Source organism: Poecilia mexicana, unplaced genomic scaffold (genome assembly GCF_051168715.1).
Source record: "Poecilia mexicana isolate PSO_F unplaced genomic scaffold, ASM5116871v1 scaffold_5, whole genome shotgun sequence".
Classification (NCBI taxonomy): domain Eukaryota; kingdom Metazoa; phylum Chordata; class Actinopteri; order Cyprinodontiformes; family Poeciliidae; genus Poecilia; species Poecilia mexicana.
The window spans coordinates 21354937-21377653 of NW_028263374.1; the positions used below are offsets into that span (position 1 = coordinate 21354937).

At 36.3% G+C, this 22717-nt stretch overlaps 1 protein-coding gene across 6 annotated transcripts in view; it reads left to right on the forward strand.

Moving 5' to 3' along the window:
* The window catches only part of r3hdm2 (R3H domain containing 2), a 50387-nt gene that overhangs the window by 15008 nt on the left and 12662 nt on the right, over positions 1-22717 (forward strand). For 4 of the 6 annotated variants that reach the window (XM_088005736.1, XM_088005740.1, XM_088005735.1 and 1 more), the window contains 13 exons: positions 9092-9251; positions 10514-10673; positions 10793-11012; positions 11393-11437; positions 12337-12423; positions 12550-12673; positions 13195-13273; positions 13883-13942; positions 14611-14751; positions 15117-15225; positions 15958-16053; positions 17158-17207; positions 21962-22197. In XM_088005736.1, coding sequence (XP_087861862.1) covers positions 10854-11012; positions 11393-11437; positions 12337-12423; positions 12550-12673; positions 13195-13273; positions 13883-13942; positions 14611-14751; positions 15117-15225; positions 15958-16053; positions 17158-17207; positions 21962-22197 — 1186 coding nt within the window. In that variant the 5' untranslated portion in view covers positions 9092-9251; positions 10514-10673; positions 10793-10853. The remainder of the gene's footprint in view (positions 1-9091; positions 9252-10513; positions 10674-10792; positions 11013-11392; positions 11438-12336; positions 12424-12549; positions 12674-13194; positions 13274-13882; positions 13943-14610; positions 14752-15116; positions 15226-15957; positions 16054-17157; positions 17208-21961; positions 22198-22717) is intronic. The other 2 variants (XM_088005739.1, XM_088005738.1) reach the window with 2 other exon arrangements.

Genomic DNA, 22717 nt, shown 5'->3' on the forward strand with positions numbered 1-22717 from the left:
GACAAGAAAATAATAGGCATAATTTACATCACAGCATTTGTCCCTGGCATAGTGACAAAAGTCATCAAATATTGAAGTAAAAACTGCACGCCTCTTTAAAATTAAGTAGAAGAAAAGACAAGCAGGTACTTGTTTGCATCCTACATGTAAAGACATCAAGACCCTAATAAAATCTCCCTAAAGGAAAATGTATTTTGCTCTGATGAAACAAAGTTTAAAGTTCTGTGATATTATCCAAAAAGCGCTTGCCATCTCCCAAGAACACCCTGTCCATCTTGAAACATGGTGGTGGCACTTAGCTCTGGGGTTCATTTTCTTCAAAGAAAATTAGAATGTGAACAGTTTGAAAAACCAATTAGTTTTGAACTACAGCTAGTTGAATATAGGCTAGAAAGATAAATAATGAGTTTGTTTTTCAATATTGCATTGAGTCCAAGGATATATCCTTTCTCTTTCTTATTGTTTATTCAATGTCACATGCTGTTCTTATTTTTTTTCTTTAATTATGTAAAGCACCTTGAAATGCCTTCCTGCTGAAATGTGCTATACAAATAAAATTTGGTTGGTTGATTGATTGATTGATCCTAGTTCACATAAAGAACGAGGTTATTAGAGGAAAATCAAAGTTCTGGAAAAGCGTAGCCAGGGTCTCAAACCTGGTACTTCAACGAGGAGTTGTACATGTTTGACAGTTAACTATTTGACTCGAACATTAAGATGAGTAACCGCTAACTTACCCATGAATACAAGATAAGCTTTGCATGTGAAGCTACCTACTATCTTTCCCATTGAAAAAATTGTAGGCTGTTTAATAAATCTGGATGTAATAAAGCAATATTAATACTAGCAGCAATATCAATGTCAGTAATGATGAAAGTTGGACATGAAAGTTGTCAAAACATGTTGAAATAAATATAAAGACATAAGTATAATCAACAAGGGTTTTGCTGTAATGGATTATTGTCACACCAGATTATTTAATTGCTATAGTAAACTATATGTGATTAAGACGCAGGTTGATTATTAAAAGTCACATTTATCACAGTTTTTTGTGCTTTTTTTGTCCAGCCTTATTTGGAAGTCTCACTTTGCTGATGTAAGCTCAATCTGTTCATTTCAAGGTGTAGCTTTAAGAGATCAGATAATCTCTGCCCTCATCAAGATGGAGTGGAACAGAACTGCGTGTGGTTAGACAGCGTGTTAGGGAAAGCATTCGTCTGTCTGCTCATTTCAATAACTGTGTGTTTGTGAATGAGTCACCTTCTGATCTCTCTGAAAATCCCAGAGTGTCTGTGTGGACACCTCCAAAGCATATTTTGTTGCATGTGTGGGCTTCGGTGTGTATATGTGATGGATCTGGGTTAACCAAGATTTAAGTAACTCATATTGCTTCTGTTGTTCTGTATGCTGTTTTATTTTTATGATTTTATGCAAGCATCTAAAGAAAAATACACCGGGCCTTGTGGTTGGGAAAAGCATGGGTCATAAGAGTGAAAAGGAAAGGAAAAATATGGGGGTGTTGAGGGATATGGCAGCTTTTCTCTTGGTGACAGAGCCTGTTGCCATGGAGCTGGTCCTCCCATTGGTGGAAGCACAGTCCAATCACATAAGAGTGCAGATTGTTTCATCATTGAGAACTTTTTCCTCTCTTCCTGTCTCACTATCCACCCCTTGCTCCTCCATGTTTCCCTCCTGTCTTCTCTTTCCTATCTCTCCAGCACCCTCTTCCACTGCTCCCTGCTTCCAACACTGAAGGAAGCCGATAAATTACATAAGGTTTATAATAATCGCAGTATCTGCTACCCATTTTTATTCCGTGAAAGACAAACTAGCCATACTGGCACTGCAAGCCGAGTTGTCCACAGATCTTAACATTCTTAAGAAGACAAGCTACTTAAGCACTTTGAAAATCAAAATCTATTAATTTCACAGTTAAGAAATGTCATTTAGCTGTATCTTGTCACAAAAGGTTTAAATGTTTGACGAGCACATTAGAGACGGGCCAGCAGCTAAAGGGTCTCTGGTGGTGTTAAATTTTTTAGTGCCTGCCAAACTATAGTGAGGTATCTTTCTCAGACAGCTTAAAGATAATATTATTATATTAGGTGACTGTCTTTACTCTGTTGCCTTCCCAAAGCTTATCTCAGTTTAGTGAACTATGTAGATTTATTAGTAATTCTGAGTTGTTTGTTTTTTCTATTTAGTTTTCTGTGCACAGTTTAATTATATGTTTGACTAAAAATGCATAGCTTGAGTACTTGGAAGCTTGTTTTTGATCTTGATGGAGCATAAACAGCTCTTTGTAGTTCAAATGTCATATAGAGACACAAACAGATGTTTACTTTATTACTTTTGAACACATTCATCGTAGTTTCTATTTTGTGTGCTATGATTGTATGTATAACTCCAAACCACGAACTGCACTCAGATATAAGAAGCCATGTATCTCTGGTGTACACAGTCAGTGTTTAAGAATATCACTCTGTGTGTATATGCACAGCTGCAGTGAAACAGGATATCTGCATTCATTTGTTCAGAAAGGATGATTATTTAAAAATTTCCAGTGTAAAATATTATTTCTAAATCTTGCTAGGCAGATTTCTTAGAAAGGAAATACACTGGGGAATTACCGCTGGGTTTGTTGTTTGCCAAATTATTTTTGTTCTTTTTACAAGAAGTTAAGTCGTGCATTTGTCTTGTAATCTTCACTTTTTTTTGTCAATCCTGACAAATTTTACCTGTCCTCTCAAGGATGGCAGTGTTACTGTAATACTGTGTGGAAGATTACAATTGTTAGAATTGTTATCCAACCAGAATGGCTGAGCAGTGTGGAGGTAGCCCTTTAGCAATTGGCTGATGTAAGAAAACAAATTGAATAATTACTGTATGGGAAAATGTGAGTGGCTTGTTTTGTAGCAGTTTTTACGTGAATGAGTAAAAGAATTATGATGTTCTGTGTTTATTTTTATCATATTTTCTGCACTTTTGTCACTCTGGAGTACAAGTTGCATCATTCAAAAATGTGTAAGGAACAGAAAATAAAACACACAAGTGGCATTTATTTAGAAATCATCAAATGTGAGGGGAATCTTGTACATGTTAATCATTTGATCCGGTCTTGTTTTCTGTTGCCTGCACCGTTCACAAGACTCTTTCCAGTGGCATGTTGTTTAAAAAAACCCCAACTATGGACTTGTTCTTCTGGCTCTGGCTATCTTGCTTTCAGCCAATGATTAGCCTTCCTCACGGCTGCAGATAGTAATGTTTATTCTTGGTTCATATCATTCAGTGTACTAGTCAAAAAGTGCATCTTGATGAGGGAAAAAAACATGTACATTTAAATGTATACCTCACAATAAGTCGAAGGTCCAGTCAAAATATGAAACAAGTGTGCCTTCACTTATTGTCTGGAAAATACGCTAAAATATTAATTACTTTGACAACCCTGTTATATAGACATGAATGTGCCTGTAATGATCCTAAGTCACATGTATCTCAGTGCCAGTATTTATTTTAAGATTAATTCAGTGATTATTTCAATTTTACTATTTTTAAACAAATTAGAAGGAATATTTGCATTATGTATATGTGAAAGAGAGACTAATTAGGAGGAAAGTAAATTAAAGTGGGAAAATGGGAAATACAAGTTGCTAAATAAATAGCGAGGAAATGTATACTTGTTGCTAGGCAACATCCCAAAGAAGGAAGTTGTGAGACTGTAGGAGCAGGTTTAGATTATGTGAGAAACCTGTGAAAATATTTTTGGAGAGTTGATGTTTCTTCAGGCTCTATATGTTATCAGCAATGCTTCATTTTAATACTGAGATTAAGGTTTTATCTTTGATTTTATGTTTTCTAAACTCTCTTGAAGAAGCGGTTTCAGCAGTTGTGTTTTTTATATTATTGACAAAACTTCTGTTTTATTTTAGGAAAAAATCTAAAAGTGTTGGCCAGTAAATAGTGTTTAAAGCGTTATCTAGTCTGTTTTTTTAATTGCTTGAGAATACTTTTGGAAAAATAAGTTCTGTATAGAATAGAATAGAAACAGCCTATGAATAAATAGCCCTGTTTAGTTCTTGATGATGTAGGAAATCATTCAGTTGCAATATTGTCGTCTATTATTCCAGTGAAGATATTGGTTGCAATAAGCCCTCACTTCCCTCTCTTTATGCTCTGTTATCATCTCATGATCTATCTCTACCGCTTTCATTGAGCTCAAGCATTTCAGCCACCAAAATCTCAGGTTTGGCCATCTAGAGCGGTCTCAGACCATTCTGCTCATCAGATTGACAGCAACATAAATGCATTTCACTTGAAGTGTAAAAGTTGACAAAACCATGCATCCACACAGTCCCAGTGGTTGTGGAATTGCAAACATTAAAATATGAATAACAATTAGATAAATAATGCAGCTATGTATTCTCAAGAATTTTATGTTTTTTCTTTGTGAGATTTTTAAAGTTTTGATTTTTGTTCACAAACACTCATTTCCTTCCATCATGCTCTATCTTTCTCTCCCATCTTCGTCAAAAATGCATTTGTGATCAGGATCCCCTGGTCGTCCTCTTGAATGCACTCCTTATGGAGAGTATCATGAGGACAGGATTGTCAATTTTATGGCCAACAAATATATCTCTACTTAGCTTTGCACTTTACTCATCTGTCTAATTTATCTACACAAATCCTTGTGTCCCCTCTTTCTCACAGAACACGAAGCATATCGGTGTATGTACTTTATACCTATTAGGAGAAACAGAAGAGATGTGCAGTAGAAAGGTAGGCTGGTAGGTAACTAGGGAGGGAGGGAAAAGAAGGAGAGAATGACTCATAGCTCGTCCCACAGGACTGAGTGGGTTGGCTGAGTGGAGGAGGATGGCGTCACCAGCAAACCCGACAATTTAAGAAAATACTTCAAAAGATGACGAAAGAGGGAGAGAAAGGTAACTTTTAGTGGCAGGTTTAACAAGTAAGATATTGATGTTCGAGTTCAGCATATAAGGATGGGGGTATCCTCATAACCAAGAGGAAAAAAGAAGATTGAGTGGCAAGTAGAAGTAAAGAGACAGATTAAAGAGGAGAAACCCTTTCTTCCTCTGCGTTTGACAGTTCGTGATTCCCTCATCTGTCTGTGTGTGTTTGTTGCTGGTGTTCTTTAACCTACTCTCGCTTTGTCATCCATTGATGCACTAGCTTTTTAAAACTTTCATTGATAAAAACGGGTATCTTGGTGTCAATACTGTCGTATCTAGCTAAATCTTATGTAAGGGAAGCAGAGACGTTGTTGAATTACAGTTCTCCGTGGGTTTTTCCTTTACAGTCCCTCGTTCTCTGCCATCCCCCTGCTCCCCGCCCTGTGTGAAACTGCAACCAACGCAAAGGGGAATCCTCTCTGACACAGACAAGCACTGGTGCGCAAACACTGTGAGGGCTGCTGATATATGATATGTGGAGGCACTGAGCTTGCACAAACTCTCCCGTCACCCCCTAACCCTCCCACACACACACACACCCACACACCTACACCCCCCCCACACACACACACACAGTTCAGCCTCCAATCGGTGAAGACATAACCTTACTGCCTTGAGTGAAATGAGTTCTCTCTGACGTCAAATGGGCGAGGTGCGCAGCTGAATACAGACGAGCTGAATTGGGTCGAGTTGCCTGTGTGTGTCTCCCACTTCCTTCTGTGGGTTTGTACGTGCATGCTCCCTCCTTCTTTGCGCCTCCATTCACCATTTCATTCATCTCTCATTCAGTTTCCACCAAAAACAGAGGCATTTTTACTGTGCATTATTCTTCATTGCAGACATTTTTAGGTAGTTGGGTGAATTAAATGACTTGAGCTGAGTATCAAGTGCTGCCCGTAAGTATAAATAATAGTCTTCATTTACAATGTGTCTCTTAATTAAAAAATGCTAATCAGGCATATGGCCAGAAAAAAAAAACAATGTGGTATTTGTTTTCTTGGAGTACTATGTAAGTTTATTCTTATGTTGTTTTACAGTCTTAAAGTTGTTTAGAGAAGGAATTAAAATGTCTTGGATAGAAATGTCTGTTTGGGTTTTAGGACTATATAAAATGACCTCGCCACACTTCTCAGCAGCTGTGGAGAAGGGACTTTCCCTTTTATTTCTGCAAGTGTAAACTATTTGAGATGTTGTTCTAGTTTGACAGTTGAACTTGACAAGAAACCTTGTGACATACTTTATTTTGCTTAGCCCACTATCAGATTCAGTGTGGCTGCTTACCACCCCAGTGTTGACCATTGTCATTACTCTTTCTGGCTTTTACCAAATTTCAGCTCAGGGGCTGATGTGATTTTATAGTGGTAACTTGATGCAAAGAGGCAGAGTAGGAAACTTGACCACAGCGTGTATCATCTGTTTACCTGTCATAAGGCAGCAGGAAGCAAACTGCTTATTCGATGCAGCAGTAGTTGCATATGGATTAATTAGTAATTTTATCATAAAACTGTATCATGATGATCATTAAAAATAATTGTTAATCCCAAAAATATAACCTTTAGCATACATTTATAGAATTTAGCAATCTATAGGCCAAAAAAGCAAACCTTTAATTGAAAAAGAAATACAAATATTTTTCTAAAATATAAGTATTTTAGAAAAATAACTTTTCCAAAGGCAGATTTTATGTGCGAATGCTTTACCCCATGTGTGCACCTGGGAAGCGTTTACATATCACATAAAACTTAAACTGACTACTTTTTTACTTAATGTCTAGAAGCTTTTGGATTGACCTACTTATTAATATAAACTGCACATTACAGTGCTTTATTACTTTTGAACTCTTATTTTCTTTAATGGATGCATATCACAACTTACGATATCATTTTAGACATTGCATGCTGCATAAATTGCTGTGCATCAAATACATTGACTGTCAGCCAGTCATAAATGGATACACATTAACTGTGATGTCTTATTCTTTGAAACCACTGGAGATTTAGCATTAGTTATCAGAAATCTTTATTAACTAGAGGTATCCTTATCCTTTTAACACTGACCTTTCTAAATTTTAAGGGGTGCATTGGGCAGTTGTGAAAATGTTGGTTTGTGTTTCTCAATTAGAGAACTCTTGTTTCACTGAATGTTTCGTGTGAACATGAAACATACATTTCTGCACTGCATGCTTTCTTTAACTCTCTACACATCACACACTGTAAGAAATGCATTAGAACCCAAGTTTTGCATTCCAATAATTCAAGGCCATAGATGGTTAACAATATAACAATTAGTTAGCGATATACAGAAGATAATTTGAGTGAGATTGAATGAGGATTAAACAATTTGTCTTTGCAGCTAAATGAAGTCCAGATGTTTGCTGTTTGGTGCCAAGTGACTGACCCATAGGATGGCGCTTTAAACAGATGATTTATATTTTTCCATAGGTTGGAAAGGCTACTGAAAATGTATGTTGGTAGTGTAGCAAGATACTTTAATCTGTTGTCTGTAATCATTAGAAGTTTTGCTATTTGCTATTTTGCTATTGCCTGGATATCTAGCTCACCAGATATCCAGGCAATGTAAAATGACCTCAAGTTAAAAGAACCTGGATTAAATGGTGTAACTGTCGTCAGTGTTTGTCTTTGTATTAGCGATGGTGACTGCTCTCTGCATTCAGTGTTGTTTATTATCACTCTTTCATTCATCCCCACTTTACTCACTCAAATCAAATGGCAGCAGTTAAGAATGACGTTATCGTCTCCTTGGCAACCCAGTGGGCAGCATCATGTCTGTGTTGAAAGAAGCTATGGAGTGTTGATGACAGAACTGTGTAAACATAAGAGGACTGGGAGGAGAAGCTGGTTTATTCATAAGCATCCCATTAGTAGTTTTGAGCTGCAATTTTTTTCCTGCTTCCTCTCTGTTATTAAGCAAGGACTGACATTTGAAATGAATAATTGTCGCTGCTTGGTAGTTCAGAAGCCTTCCCTCTGCTTCTCCCAGAACACACAGAGAACTATTTTTGGAATGACTGAGTCAGATCTACATTACAGTGTGGCTGTTTTTTGTGCTGCTGTGGTAGATTTCTGCAAGCAAAGTGAGGTTGGGGAATGTGGGTGTCGTTGTCAATGATCTAGTGTTGCTGCTGATGCTGTTGATAATGACGACTTTGCTGCTGCATCACCTTGGTCTTTCCCACATTGGAAATCCCTGCCTCATCGGTTTCCTCATACCAAACAATACAGAGGTCTTGGTAAATGTATTGTTTCCTTGCTTTGTTTACGCATGTCATCCATTAAACATATGCCTAAATTTGTGCCTCCTGGAATTCTGAACCCCCTACCTGGAATCTACCGACTTGTAAAACTGATGATCAGTAAATGTGTTCTTAGTGAGCACTATAGTTCAGTAGTTTGTCTTCCAAATTGCATTTTTATTTTTATATTAAATATAAAATCTAAAATGTTAGTTTTAGCCAGAATCGTCATAGTTACTGCTGTAAGATATGTTTTTGTTGATGATGACCTACCCTTTGTTGTACAATTTGTAATTGGAGTTGAAGGTGTGGAATGTAACAAAGTCTGGTAATTTAGAAATATTTGTGTTTGCATGGATCTGAAATGACAGCAATGACACAGTTTTTGCATCCTTAATTTCTTTGTAAACCCAGAATAAAACTTAGACTTGTTTAAGCTATTCTTTAAATTCTCTAAATTCTCAATTTTTTTTATACTTCCCTAATTATTACCATTAATGGAGAGCAGCTATAATAGGTGGAACTGGAATCTTAGGTAATCTGTGATTTTTTTATTTTTTATTTTTTTGTCCCTTTGGTGCTTGGTCAATTCTTTGCGATGTGAATTTTCAGAATTGCAAGCACAGCTTTCAAATGCTCATGCTCAGATAGATTTTAGCATTCTAAAAACATGTCTTCCAGGCTGTAAAAGTCAAACACTGAACAGTGAGCGTTTGTGCTGATTTTAAAGCCCATTCCCAGTAACCTCTTAGCTCTCAGCTGCTCTGTCCTCCTCCCTGCCAGAAATAGCAGCAGCAGCAGCGATGAGTCACGCAGTGTGTGAAAGATGACGTCATTCGTGTCTTCCTCTTCTGTTCATGGTGCCCAGGGCTCCAGACTGTAGGCAAGACCATGCTACTGCAGTAAGCCGAAGGCAGAGACGAGAGGCCCTAGACGACCTCTAAAGGTGGTGACTGGCCTGTTGGTGTCCCCCCTCCACCTCACACTCGGCCTGGCAGAGTGCTGCCTCTTCAATTCATCTGACTGCTGTAAATATATTTCATTTCATGTGTTTTTCATTATGTATTGTTGTTGATATTTCCTCACTAAATGTCTTTTGCAGCAAATGTTTTTTCTGTTTTGAGACAATTACTGTTTAGAAGTTTCCTTTGTGTTTTAATAGTTTGCTAAAAGGAGCCCTTAAATGTCAAAATTGTTTAATAAACCAAAAATCTCAGTTGAGCTTCACAAAATATGTTAACACTTTTCGGCCTTAGTGAAAAGTAATACTGTGCAATGTTATTTGTTTATAGCTCATGCAACATTTCACTAAAGAAATGTGATATTGTTAAAACAACAAATGATCTCATTTGATTTGTTTGAACAATATTGGAAAACACAATACTTATTTTTGTTGGTGTCTTTTGTAAAACACAATAAAATATTGTGGTAAAGCTTTAGATGACTGTTTAGTTCCAAATATATTTTTTTTCTCAAACACGTTGACACCTGGAGTGTTTAATTTTTCATTATCATAGCCGGTCTTCAGTGTAGCACAATTTTATCTAGAAATTGCTTAAATATATTTCTAAATTGTTTGAAACATAGTATCATAAGAAAATAGCACATTTCTGGTGTCTAATGCATTGTTTGCAGGATGACTCAATGAATGAACTAGATTGTTAGAATGCATAAGTTGTATTTGTTGCCATAAAGGTAATGAATCCCTTTCAAAAGAAATGTTTATTCTGAATATGTAAAAGTGGAGGAAACGATATTTAGAGAAGCAATGAGAAGAACTTCGATGCTGATTCCTGTTTTTTGTGAATCTTTGACTTGCATAAAGTAATTTTAACTGATTCTGATTTATTTTTGTAAAAATATACACAAAGAAAACATTTCAAATATTTTATTATAATAGGAGGGGAAATGATGTCATGACACTGCTGCTGTCAAATAGGAATTTGCTGTCACTTTAAAACGGAGATGAAATTACTATTGAGTTGAGATTGTAAATTGAGTTTTTTTCTTAGCAAGGCTAGGATTACACAAATAGCCTCTGTGTAAATTCTAGAAGAGGAGAGGGCCTGGTGCTTACTGAAGCTCTGAAATTTCCAAAACCATAATTTTCCATGACGCAGAGGTTGAAAACCATAAAGAATAAAATAAAGCACCGGATTATACTGTAAATTAGCAATATTTCTCTGTGCATCTCCAAACAGTTATTTTGCATTTAAAACCATTTTGCTGTCTTAAGTTGTACCTTTCATATAGTTTATTACATTTTTTGTTGTTTTTGTTTCCCCGACAGCCTTTACCCCAAGACCCAAGGCTTGCTATGGAATTCACTTTACCCCCTGCTGCTGCCCAGCCTAGTACACTACCTTAGTGGATTCCCTTCATCTCCCTGTGTGTGGTTCTTACTCACACTCACTGTAAAAAGTTCAACATAGACCTGGTACCTCCAACAGGTAGCTACTTCAAAGGACAAGGAACAGCATAAAACTTTGTGCTCAATTGTAAAAACAACAACAACAAAAAAAAAAAAAACAATTAAATCTCTTCTGAAAATTTTCTTTTACTCTCATAGCCACTACTGGGTTCTCCACCAATCCCCTCCCCACTCCCACCCTCTCCCCTCCCCTAAGAAGATGTCACTGAGCCTGACAACAGACATCCAGCAGGAGGGAGAGAGTGGGCTACAAATCGAGCCCTGCAGTCGAGGTAAAAGCTCTCCTCAACCACAGAGCACCAAGGATGGGACAGGAGAGGGACCAGAGCCAGATGATAACTCTCCACAGGATGCACAGGTAAGAGGATGTGACAATGAGAAGTCCTATCTGTATCTCACTCGGTGAATAAATTCACTTGGTTTCTCAGCGGGTTTCTCCGCTTTAAAGTTGCACCTGATCTGCACAGTGTGATGAGCTCTACAGCAGCATGGATGTCTGAGACAGGAAGATGTCCACTTTAAATCAGTTTTTGAATAGAGATCTTTGTCATTTTTGTGCTTTAACAATACAGAGGCCTAAGAAAACAGAAATGTTTGTCATGTCACTTAATATTTATGCTGCGAATAGAATGTCCTTTAATCTTTGACTTTTATAGCTTCTAATTCTAATCCATTATTGTTATGGATATTTAAATTGCACCCTAATGTTAAAGTATTATTTTTCTTTTGCTTTAATAGCAGAAGCGGGCTACTAACCACAGCCATGGCAGGAAAAGGGCCAAGGTAAGTGAATTTCAGCATAATTGATATTACTTTATAATCCTGGTGCTTGAAATGACTTTTTGCTCATTTGCTGCGTGGAATATCTTTTCATCCTTCCGGCTTTGTAATCCACTGACCTACAGTCAACTGTCTGCATTATATCATTGGCTTAAAATCCTAAATCTGATAAGAAGGTTAACAGTAAATGTGCTACTGACCTTAGTAAGGCTTTGGAACTGCACTTTACCTGTTGAACTAACTGAATGTTTCATATAATGAGAAAAAAATAGCAGAGCAAGCCAATTTCTTTTGAGACTAGAATGATAATTTCTTAAAACGGATGGAATTGGTTTAATACATCTTTCTTAGGCGCTTTTCTTTTAAACTAATTCCAGTTAACTAAATTTGCTTACTAGATGAGTGTATACATGCTATTAAAATATTATTAAATGGCTATTGTGAAAACATCATCTTGGAGCGGGGTTAACCGTCTATTCAGTTTATAGTCTGACTACATAGTTCAGTGACTTTCTCATCAGTTTATATATTAAACTGTTCTTTTTATCCTTTTCCATTTTCATGTTTTATGGGAGTTAATTTGCCCTTTTGTAGGCTTATGGCAGGTTTTTGCATTATGATGCTTTGGAATATATATTGGGTTCTTTGGAAGCAGAAATGGAAAAAACTAGGCAACAAAGGCAATAACCCGTCTTATTACAACTAGCCTCTAGATTTCGCACACATGGCAATTGTTGTGCTGTATTTGAAAGTTTATTTTATTCTTCTCATTGTAAACATCAAACATGTCAAATATTTGACAGAAAAATGCAAACAAAAAAAAAATCAAATCTCAATCTGGATGTTTTTAATATTATCATATTTTATCAAATTTCTTCTCAAATTCATCTTGTTTGTTTCAGTCTAATGCCAAAATGAAATTAGTACGGAGTCTGGCAGTATGCGAGGAGTCCTCTGGTCCTTTCCCCAACGATGGACCCCCAGAATCGGTACCACTTTTTTTTTCCTCCTACAGAACCAGTTACCACAGTCTTTAACTCTTATCTCATCCCTGAGCTTTCTTTTTTTTATTCATTACAAATATTAAAAGGCACTTTTTTTGTTGGTTTCTAAAGGAAATCATCCAGCTTCACATCAGCTGCCCATCAGACAAAGAGGAAGAAAAGTCTTCAAAGGACGAGTATGAAAATGAAGAAAAGGAGAAGAAGGACAAGACTCCTCGAAAGATGCTGTCACGTGGTAAGACAAGGTTTGATGGTGGTCGTTGTTTGTACCAGAGACTGACATCATTGTGCTGCTTTAGATCGTAGGATATTTTGTAATGTGAATCTCTCTTCATCAGTGCTAAGAGATACTTTTGAAACAGTTTCAAAGTACAAATAAAACAATTATAGTACACTGCATTCTTTCTCTGCAAGACTCCTCAGTGTCATATGGAGAGGAGCAGAGATGAAATGGCTTACCTGTGTGTCTGTGCAGTGTGGTTTAGAAGTAATGTTGCCCTCTAGAGGGTGTTTGTCTCTGTATATTCTGAACACAGCTAGCACATATCTGACTATTTTCCAAAGCATAAAACATGTCTATTCATCTTCAGCCACTTGAGACATGTTCATATGGCATATGTTCACAATGCATCTTGTTTTATTTATTTATTTATTTATTTATTTATTTATTTATTTATTTATTTATTTATTTTTCTTGGTTGTTTGTTTTTAGTGAAATGATTTTTATTCATTCTTTTTTTTTTTTTACTCCAATAGATTCCAGTCAGGAATACACCGACTCCACAGGCATCGACGTTCATGAGTTTTTGGTCAACACACTGAAAAACAATCCCAGGTATGAGTACAACCAAAGACTTATAAGGTTATAATGAACATAGTAAATAATCCAAACAGATTTTGTTTCTTTAGGCATAAAAAATAAATGCAATTTATTTGTTAATGTTGTTTATGCACTTTGTAAATATTCATGCAAAATGTATTTAGAGTAATCACAGAATCCCACATCTGTTTCCATCATGGATAACAATACAATTGATGATAATATTTCTATACACTTTTTTTTTTTTTTTTTGCTGTGGAGCTTGTACAGCTTAAAGACTTACCAAAATAGACTTACCAAAGTAGTAAAATCATTATATTGTTGCTAATTGGGTAATCGCAATTGCTATTGTTGTGTGCAAATGTTCATACTATTATCACATTGTATGTTTTTCTGCATTTTTTTTCTGGCTTAAGTTGATCTTTAGAGTTCTTATAAAGTGGTTAGATTAATGCCTTCAATTTGCATGTAGAGAAACTTCTGGTATTTTCTTCTTAACTACCATCAAAATGATTTGTTTTTATTGATTTCTCAAACTTAAGTGAAGAATTTACTATATTTTAAATGGAGGACTCAGTGGTCCCCCTGAATTCTCTAATTTGTTTTCTCCCTTTGACCCCCCAGGGATCGAATGATGCTGCTTAAACTAGAACAAGATATCCTGGAGTTCATTAATGACAACAAGTAAATATGTCTTTCATTACACTGAATTTATTTTTACACTTAAAGATCATATTTTTTTCCTAGATTGCTACATTAGTGCATTAATCTTTTCTTCCAAGTGAGTTTCCCCATTATCCCATTGTCTACAGGATCCCCATTATGTGCCAGAAATAACTGTTACATTTAGACTCTAAATAGCTCTAAATTTTAGAGCTACTCAGTAGAGAATCTTGGCCATCATCACAACCCTAATGTGTCCACTATCACATTTGAAAGTGATGCCTAGATGGCACAATTTAATGAGCTGTTATTTTGAGTGCCATACATTCACACTAAGCATACCAACAAAGACGGTTTGACTGAGTTTTTTACCATTTGATACCCATTTTTAATGACTGAGAAGGTACAGCTCACAGAGAGTGATTGAAATTATGTTGTTTTGGAAAAGAAAGCATTGAGGGAGGAAAATGGGCATTATTTGCTACTGATGTAGCCACCTCAGTATTCAGCAATAATATCACAGTTACATTCATACCTACTGTGGTTCACCCCTAATTTCAAGTCCCAACTTCTTGCTTCTCTTTTATGCTTTTTCAACATTCATCAAGAAAGAATTAAACTTAAGAGCAAATACCTTAAAGGTCATGTAACAATTACTAACTTATTCTTATGCTTTTTTTCACTTGCAGTAACCAGTATAAGAAATTTCCTCAGATGACTTCGTATCATCGAATGCTGTTGCATCGTGTGGCCGCCTACTTTGGCATGGATCACAACGTAGATCAGACAGGAAAGGCTGTCATCATCAATAAGACTGGAAACACCCGCATGTGAGTGTGTCACAATTTAGTACTGTAACCTTATAAATGTTTTGAAGTTTTGTCTAGTGGCATGTTATGAAGTTCATTTGCAATCTTGTTTGGCATACAAAATACTTTTGATTTTAATTTGGAGATGATGGAACGTAGTAGATATGTGCCATGGAAAAATCTGTGATTAGGCAGATTTTTGGCGAGTAACTTGGACTCACAAAATATATGAACCATGAATAGATGAATAGACAAAGGTCAACTCTACAAGAAAAAGCTTTTTAACATTTTTCCTTAGTTCCTTGCCTTTTGCCGTCTCTTAAATGTGGTTCACTGTCTTTTTGCATCCTTTAAAGAATAACTGTTCATTATATTTTATCCAACAGCCCAGAGCAACGGTTTTCTGAACACATCAAGGATGAACGCAACATGGACTTTCAGAAGAAGTTCATCCTTAAAAGAGATGATGCTAGTATGGACAAAGATGATAATCAGGTTGGTTGGTTGTCATTACCAAATCCATTTAAATCACCATACTTTTTTTATACCGACATACATTTGTTAGTGGTCAGTAAGTCACAAAAGGTGTCAAGTAAACCAAAGCGAGGCAAAAACAAAGTGCTTAATCTTCTATCTGCACATTTGGTGTCTTTCTTTTAAATCCTGATACATACAGTCTTAGAATTGAAAAAGAGAAAACTTGCATATTTGTCAGCACTGTTACTTTCTGGAACAGTAGTTTTTGCAATGCAGACGAGGAGTTTGCAGTTTGTCCACTTTGCTGTCAAACGACTAAACTTTCTCCTCTTTAGGAGTCACGACTACAGCTAAATGACAGGGCAGGCCATTTGTTTCAAAATTGCCCTGCTGGCAAGTTATGAAATCTCAGCATGTTCTATACTTTGTCCACTTTCAAAGTAACAACTGCACTATTTTCCATTTGTTTAAAACTACCCATACACCTTTGTAAGATTTGGTACTTTTTCTTAGTGCTTTATTTAATTTGGTCCAGCATTTTTCTTTAAGCTGAAATAATTTTATTTAGCCCTGTTTGCATAGAAGATATAGGTCCAATATTCAAATGAAGAATCTCTAATTTGATCTTTCAAATTGTTTTCAGCATTTTCCCTTTTTTTGACATGTTTAGCGAGGTGAACAAACATGGGATAGATTATCACTTCCTTTACCATTTTAAGTTATAATACATTTTGTCTTTGCAAATTTTAGATCCGTGTGCCACTGCAGGACGGGAGGCGTAGCAAATCTATTGAAGAGCGAGAAGAAGAATATCAGCGGGTACGAGACAGGATCTTTGCCCGAGAAGTAAGTATTTATTTTCTACATTCCTTTTTCTTTATTTCATGTTATATCATATTTGCAACATTTGCTTAGAAGATTTTTGAGTGTTTTCTAATTATTGAGCAATTATTTGGAGAAGCTTTAGATGTCTTGGGTATTTTAATTATATAAACTACAAAATTGTGGTAAGTTTTAGACTAGTCAGGAAATCAGGAAAAAAATTGTTGTACAAAAAAAATGTTGAACTTACATGTAAAGGAAAGTACACTGTAATTGCTTTTCAGTTATAAGTTGATAATTACATTAGGACAATCTGAAATTGCTTCACTTTCAGAACGTCAGGGAAAGAAAGTTGTGCAACCTTTTGTAGAACATGCTGTTCTTAAGAGACTTTCAGACAGGTAAAAAAAGAGAAGAAAAAGTACATTATGTATTTTGTCTAAACTTAAAAGGCTTATGTAAGAATGTCTCAAAAGGGAAAATATGGCATTGAAGGCCTTATTATTAAAGTAATTCTTTTTTTATACAGTGGAAAACAAGTTATTGTGCCTTTTTCTATTTTACCGTAATCATCTAGTGCTAACAAATTATTAGTTATATCCTATAAGGGTAATCTTTGGTTTGGAGGAAACTCCTGCTGGGTTTTCTTAAGGCTTTTCCACCAAAACTGTTCCAGTGCTAATTCAGGTTCAGTTAATACACCATTTTGACAGCATTTGTGAACAACCCCAGCCAAGCAATCTCTGTAATCAACATTTTTCTGAGTGGATGTGTTACCCACATTTACATATGCAGCTCTAAATAGTGTTTGTTGGGCAGATTAGAAGCCAGACTGACTCAGGAGTTTTAACCATGATATCACAACATCTGATTTGATTGTTTGCCTCAAATCTTCTGAAAAAAGTGGTTCTCTCTTTATAGACCGGCCAAGACTTAGTGTTGTGATAGAACAGATGTTTTGTTGCTGGCAGCTGTAGAAATGGAAAAACCTGGTGCTAAGCCAGCATTTGCATCAGTTAGGTGGAAAATCCTCGCTGTAGCCTAAACTGTTGAATTTTGAAATGTTGACAAGCCAAAATGATGCTGGGAACGTGTCACTAATAGAATTATGCATTTCATAATGTGCAGGTGTCCTTTTTTTTGCAGTCGTCTCAAAATGGATACATCAATGACAACAGGTAAGTTGGTGATTTCCTTTGGATAGCTTTGTGTGTGTTTCATATAACTGTCGTTTTCACCTCTTTCATAATTAAAACTGCTTATTTAGTTCTCAGTTGAGAAGGGGGATCATAAGACATTGGTAATCAAGTCTTGTACATTGGTTCCTCTAAACTTGTCTTTGTAGTATTTCCTTTAATGAGAATCTATGAAATAACTTGTTTAAAGATGTTTATTTTTCACTTACATTAACTACTACGTTATTTATTATGACACGCAGGTTTATCATACATTCTGTGAAGCTAAGTTTTAGTAATTTTGCTGTTTTTACTAATGAGTTAGGTCACACAGCAGTTAGTCTCAACATTTAGCTTGGTAGATAAGGGCCTAATTTGCTGAGAGTGAGACAAAGAAGCAGCGTGGGCTTCTCATGAGTTGAATTTCTGCCTTGTGTGCATTTTACCCTTTCTTCTCTAGGGTATTTTAAAATTTTTTTACTGTGTCTACCTCCTACCTTTCCTTTTCTTTAAGCCATTTCCTGTCCTCCTATTCAGACTTGTAACCTGAGCATTTTCTCCTAATGTTAACCCCAACAGACTTTCCACTGAGGGCTACTGCTCTAGCTCTCAAAAGAGGAGACAGATCTTTAGGTATTGGGGAGCTGCTGACTCACTAGTGTGTTGCCATGCCCATATTTTTGAAAGTGGTCTGGTGATGACATTGGTGACCTGTGGTGATTATTATCTTTGCTTGGCGTACTGGGCTGATAAATGGCTACGTTAGCATTGCACCGTGGATGCATGGCTGCTTTGTGGTTTCACTGGAAACTGATCTACTCACCCTTCCACCCTTCTACCATCAGCTACACTTCAATGGAAAGTATCCACATCAATTTCACAGTGATCTGCTTGTTTTGTGGTTGATTTAGCTGTGCAATTATCAAACTGTTACCCAACAAAAAACTTGTTTGGAAATTAACATGATGTTCTTCAGAACTTAAAATAACATTAAAATCTAGAATAATAATTTTTTTTTTTTTACATTAACAATTTTATTTTTTAAAATTTGAGATGTGCTAATTTTATTAATAGGTCAAAATTTATTCCATTTAATATCGACAAATAGTGAAATCTTAGATTTATTTTCTGTAGGATTATTAGACCAACCAAATATAAAACATTCTTAGCAGAGCCAATGACCACTTTTCTGCAGGTGCTAACATGGGGAAAGCGTAACCTTCTGAAGTGAATTCATCCAATCAACAAACCAAGATCATTTATGATTTATAGTTTATATGCTACATAATGTCTTTTTCACATTGAACATTGTCCAGAGAGATGCTGTTTCTTTGTTGTGCACACACACATCTGTCCCACCTTAATTCTCATCCAGAGAACCAGTCATTCACACAGTGCAACCATTCAGCCTCCATCTTAGTCTGGCCAGACAGTTTTAAGGCTTTATGTCTTTTTTTTGGTTGTCTTTTTAAATATAGTTTTGTTTTCTTCAAGGTTGCATTAATCTTGCTCTGACCAGATGTAATCTTCTAAGTTAGACATAAGTTGTAGTTGTAATCACACTTCAGGATGCTCATACACTTTTTACGCTGTCAAAATTTTCTCCCAGTCTGTCTCATTCATTAGAATTGCCATCACATGTAATTCACTCGTGTCTGAGGTGGTCCAGAAAGTTTAACTTAGACTGTTTTAGGCTAAAATGGACAAAATATTCTTCCATCTTGGGCCCACATGTATTGATGTGCAAATCACATAGTTTTTTTTTTGTTTTTTTTACTCAAGCATCATTGGTCGCAATCATTGCAGACCATTGAAGCGTCACAAACCTGGCCATTTATAAGCAGCTGTAACAGCTGGTTTCTAGTGGGGTTGTAGTGGGACTGTTGAGTGAAATTAGCATTTCTTTACTAAGCAGTGTTTCTACTTGCATCTGATCAGAACGCCTTATTTTTCATCCTTTTAAGATGTCACTCCATTTATATTTGCCATGATAGAAATTCAGGTTTTATAACGGTTCAATCTGTGTATGTTGCTTTGAAGATCTAGCTTGTGATCTGTGTAAGCATCAGCTAGACTGTACAGATTAACTTCTCCAAATGTGATCTATAGCATTGTAACAATGATGGGTAAGCAGTATAGTAGTAATTATTATTTTTTCATTCACAGACCTTCAAACACTTAAGTTCTTTGTTGAATACTTCTTGTTCTTTACCTGCTTTTTAACTTTGTTGCCTAAGGTAACTTCAATGTCTAACATGCCATCTTAAATATTTTGTATTGTAAGGACAGGCTTTTGCAGATTAAACAGTGCTTCGGTTAATTTGAGATCATATTCATATTCATCATATTCAGTCCACTGATGGTTTTTCTTGCTATTCTGTTTACATGTGAGAGGTTTGCTGGCGTGAGAAATTGAGATCAAATCTCATGTGATCAACAGCAGAATCCCTTCTGCTCTCTTCTTTTGCTAATCCTGGCATCGTCTTTGTTTGCAGCGTGAAACCAGTGCGTGCCAGCCTGTTCAGAGCGTCATTGCACTCACCCTTCCCTAAGAGGTTGAGCAGCACACAGCCTCAAAATAGTTCCTCCATTAATTAGTCTTTCTGAAATATTCATGAGCCACATTAAAAACTACTTGCTGTTCAGTAGTGTTTTATAATCTGAATCAGTTCTACCATAAACAAAGTTGCAAGTCCTTTAAAAAATTTATAATTTTCCCCTCTACATAAATAGTCATGTTTCATCACTGTGTTTTACCTCTAGGATGACAATACATACAAAGATGACAAGTGTTGACAGTTAAAATTTTATTTTATTTGAAAATTGCAGAATTGTTATTTTTGATGGGCAGGATGCTGTTGAGTACAGGTTGCACATGTAGTGTGGCCATTACCAGAGTGACAGTTTCATATCATAATAGGGTGGCAGAGAGTAAAAATACCGAGTGCTCATCTTGTAGGTGGTGTGTGTGAGCCTGAGTGTCGATGCACATTTACTTCTTAACATTATACTGTTTATACATTTAGTGTTAGAATTTTGATATTTGTCTCATTTGCTATTACTTGAAGAGGGCATGATTTTTTTTCTTTCCTTGTATTTAGCACCTTTTGATGGTCATTTCATTCACAAGATCTTTGATATAAACTGTGCCCATAGTCTTACATGGTTTGCTTTGTTGGGAGTTGAAATTGTGAAACTTTCTCATCTTCTCACCCGAGTAACACCTGGTTGATGTTGAAGCATCTTTTCCCCCTGCATGCTTGTTCTACCCATGAGTGGGTTTGTTTGTGGGAATGTGTGTGTGGTTGTGTACTTGAAAACCAAAAATAATTTGCTTTTGATATGTTGCCTGTGTCTGTACTTTGGTTACACAAAACCAGCCAATATGCATCTTTGTTGAATGTTCTATTTGAGGCTTGTCAAACTGTATCCTTCCTAGCTGCTGATGACCTTACTCTGCTCTTCTTCTTGCCTATCTTTCTTCTTTTGTGTCTACTTCTACCCACACCTCTCTTTCAAATACTCCAAGAACACATCCTCCTTTTTTATATAGTTAATCTCTCCAGTTGCATGTAATATTATTCTGCACCTGCAAATAATAGGTGTTTGCAATAAACATATTGCACAATAATTTAATAAGGGTAGCTAGAGAAGACTATTACAAGGGTTTTTAGAAAAACAATTCAACATTAAATTTTCTTTTCAGTTACTATTGTAGAATTGTTCATAGGGGCATTTTGTTAATCAGATATGGTTTCAAGCACCCTTGATTCAAACAATCGAGGATTTGATTAGGTGCGCCAGGTGTGCTTGAGATAAAACAGCTCAAATACTCGGACTAATTAACAGTAACATTTGAATGCATGTTAGAAATACGGCTAAGTCGAAGGAATCGTTTAGAAAATTTAAGAAGATGAAAGGACAAGAAAACTTGAAAAGTCGCTAAATTTTCCTAGAGGTCTGACTGGAAGCACGGGTTGCTATGCTATGTAGCTATGGAAGAACAAGGAGGCTACCAAGGCTGCCATCAGATTCCTGAGGTGGCAGGTACTCAGAAAGCCTTGAGTAATTGAAAGACTTGAACCAAGACTTGAACCAAGACTTGGTGGCAACAGCCGCTAGTTTTAGTTTCCAGTGTAAATGCCAAAATGCTGAAAATACTCCATGCCTGATCTCCAAAATGTACACCTGTACTGGCCCAAAAGCACAACAATAGAATAAAATACAATTGCTACAATTTCCTGTAGCATTACTAATTACTAAGCCAAAAAGGTATGGAGGTTCTGCTAAGAGGTGGAATGAATCAAAATTTAGCCTTTTTATCTCAATGGATCCGTGATATGTCGGTAGTTGAAAAACGTATAGGCTGAAAATAACATCATGCACCCTCTGGCTTGGACACATGCAACATATGGAGAGCAAGATGAATTTCATTATCAGGAAATCTTAGGAGAAAATGTTGTTCTGCCTGTAAGGAAGCTGAAGCTTTGGTATCATTGTACTGTCAAGGGGAACAGTGATCCCTGGCAGATCTGAAAAAATATTAGGACCATCATAAAAAAAAAGATTTCCTTTATTTTGCCAAAGAATAATTTTTAAAAAGGTTGAATAATTTTAAGTGCAACTGACTTTCTACCTCTGCTTATTTTTGCTAACTTCTTGCACTTGAAAACTTTACCTCACTTCTCGACTCAACTGTTTCTATTTTACAGTGGTCACTGTAAAATCTTGATCCTCCCTGTTCTGTTGTGTTTTAGAGGGAACCGTGAGAGCTCCAGTCGAGCATCAAGCAGTCGTCAAAGCAGCACAGACAGTGATATGAAGTGTCTGGAGCCACGACCTTGGAGCAGTACCGACTCAGACAGTTCTAACCGCACCCTTCGGCCACCCGTGACGAAGGCCAGCAGCTTCTCTGGCATCTCCATCCTCACCAGAGGGGACAGCCTTGGCAGCAACAAAGGATCACAGGGAAGCTGCAAGGGCTCTCGCTCTGGTAGGGACTGAAGGAAAAAGCTTTCGGGTCTGTTCAGTAAATCTCATTAGGCCTAAGAACAAGCAACTTTTAGGTTAAACAAACTTTTCATTAATTGCATACATGTGCCTTTCTAACTGCAGGTCAACTCTGGATATATTGGGGTTTTCCAAAATACTACAAGTAATAGAAACTTGTCTCACTGCAAAGTAATCTTCCTTAGAAAAGTGTTTTCTGTATATTTTTAAGAACCAAAGATGGTTATTAAAGTTGATGACTGAGTTAAAGAAAAATCAACCATCTTAGTGTTTGAACAATAAGTGAAATAATGCCCACTGATACAAGCTTACCCCAAAATAAAATGAATATAAACTTGGCATAATAATTTTGCCTGCATAGAGCAAAGTAACCATGCAGAGTCATTAAGGCCATTTATCAAATCTTGTTGAACTTTTCAGAAAGTACCTGACATGAAGTCAGACCTAGTCCATTATCAGTTACTAAAAACGTGAGAGTTTATATGAAACACTTTTGTTTTCTA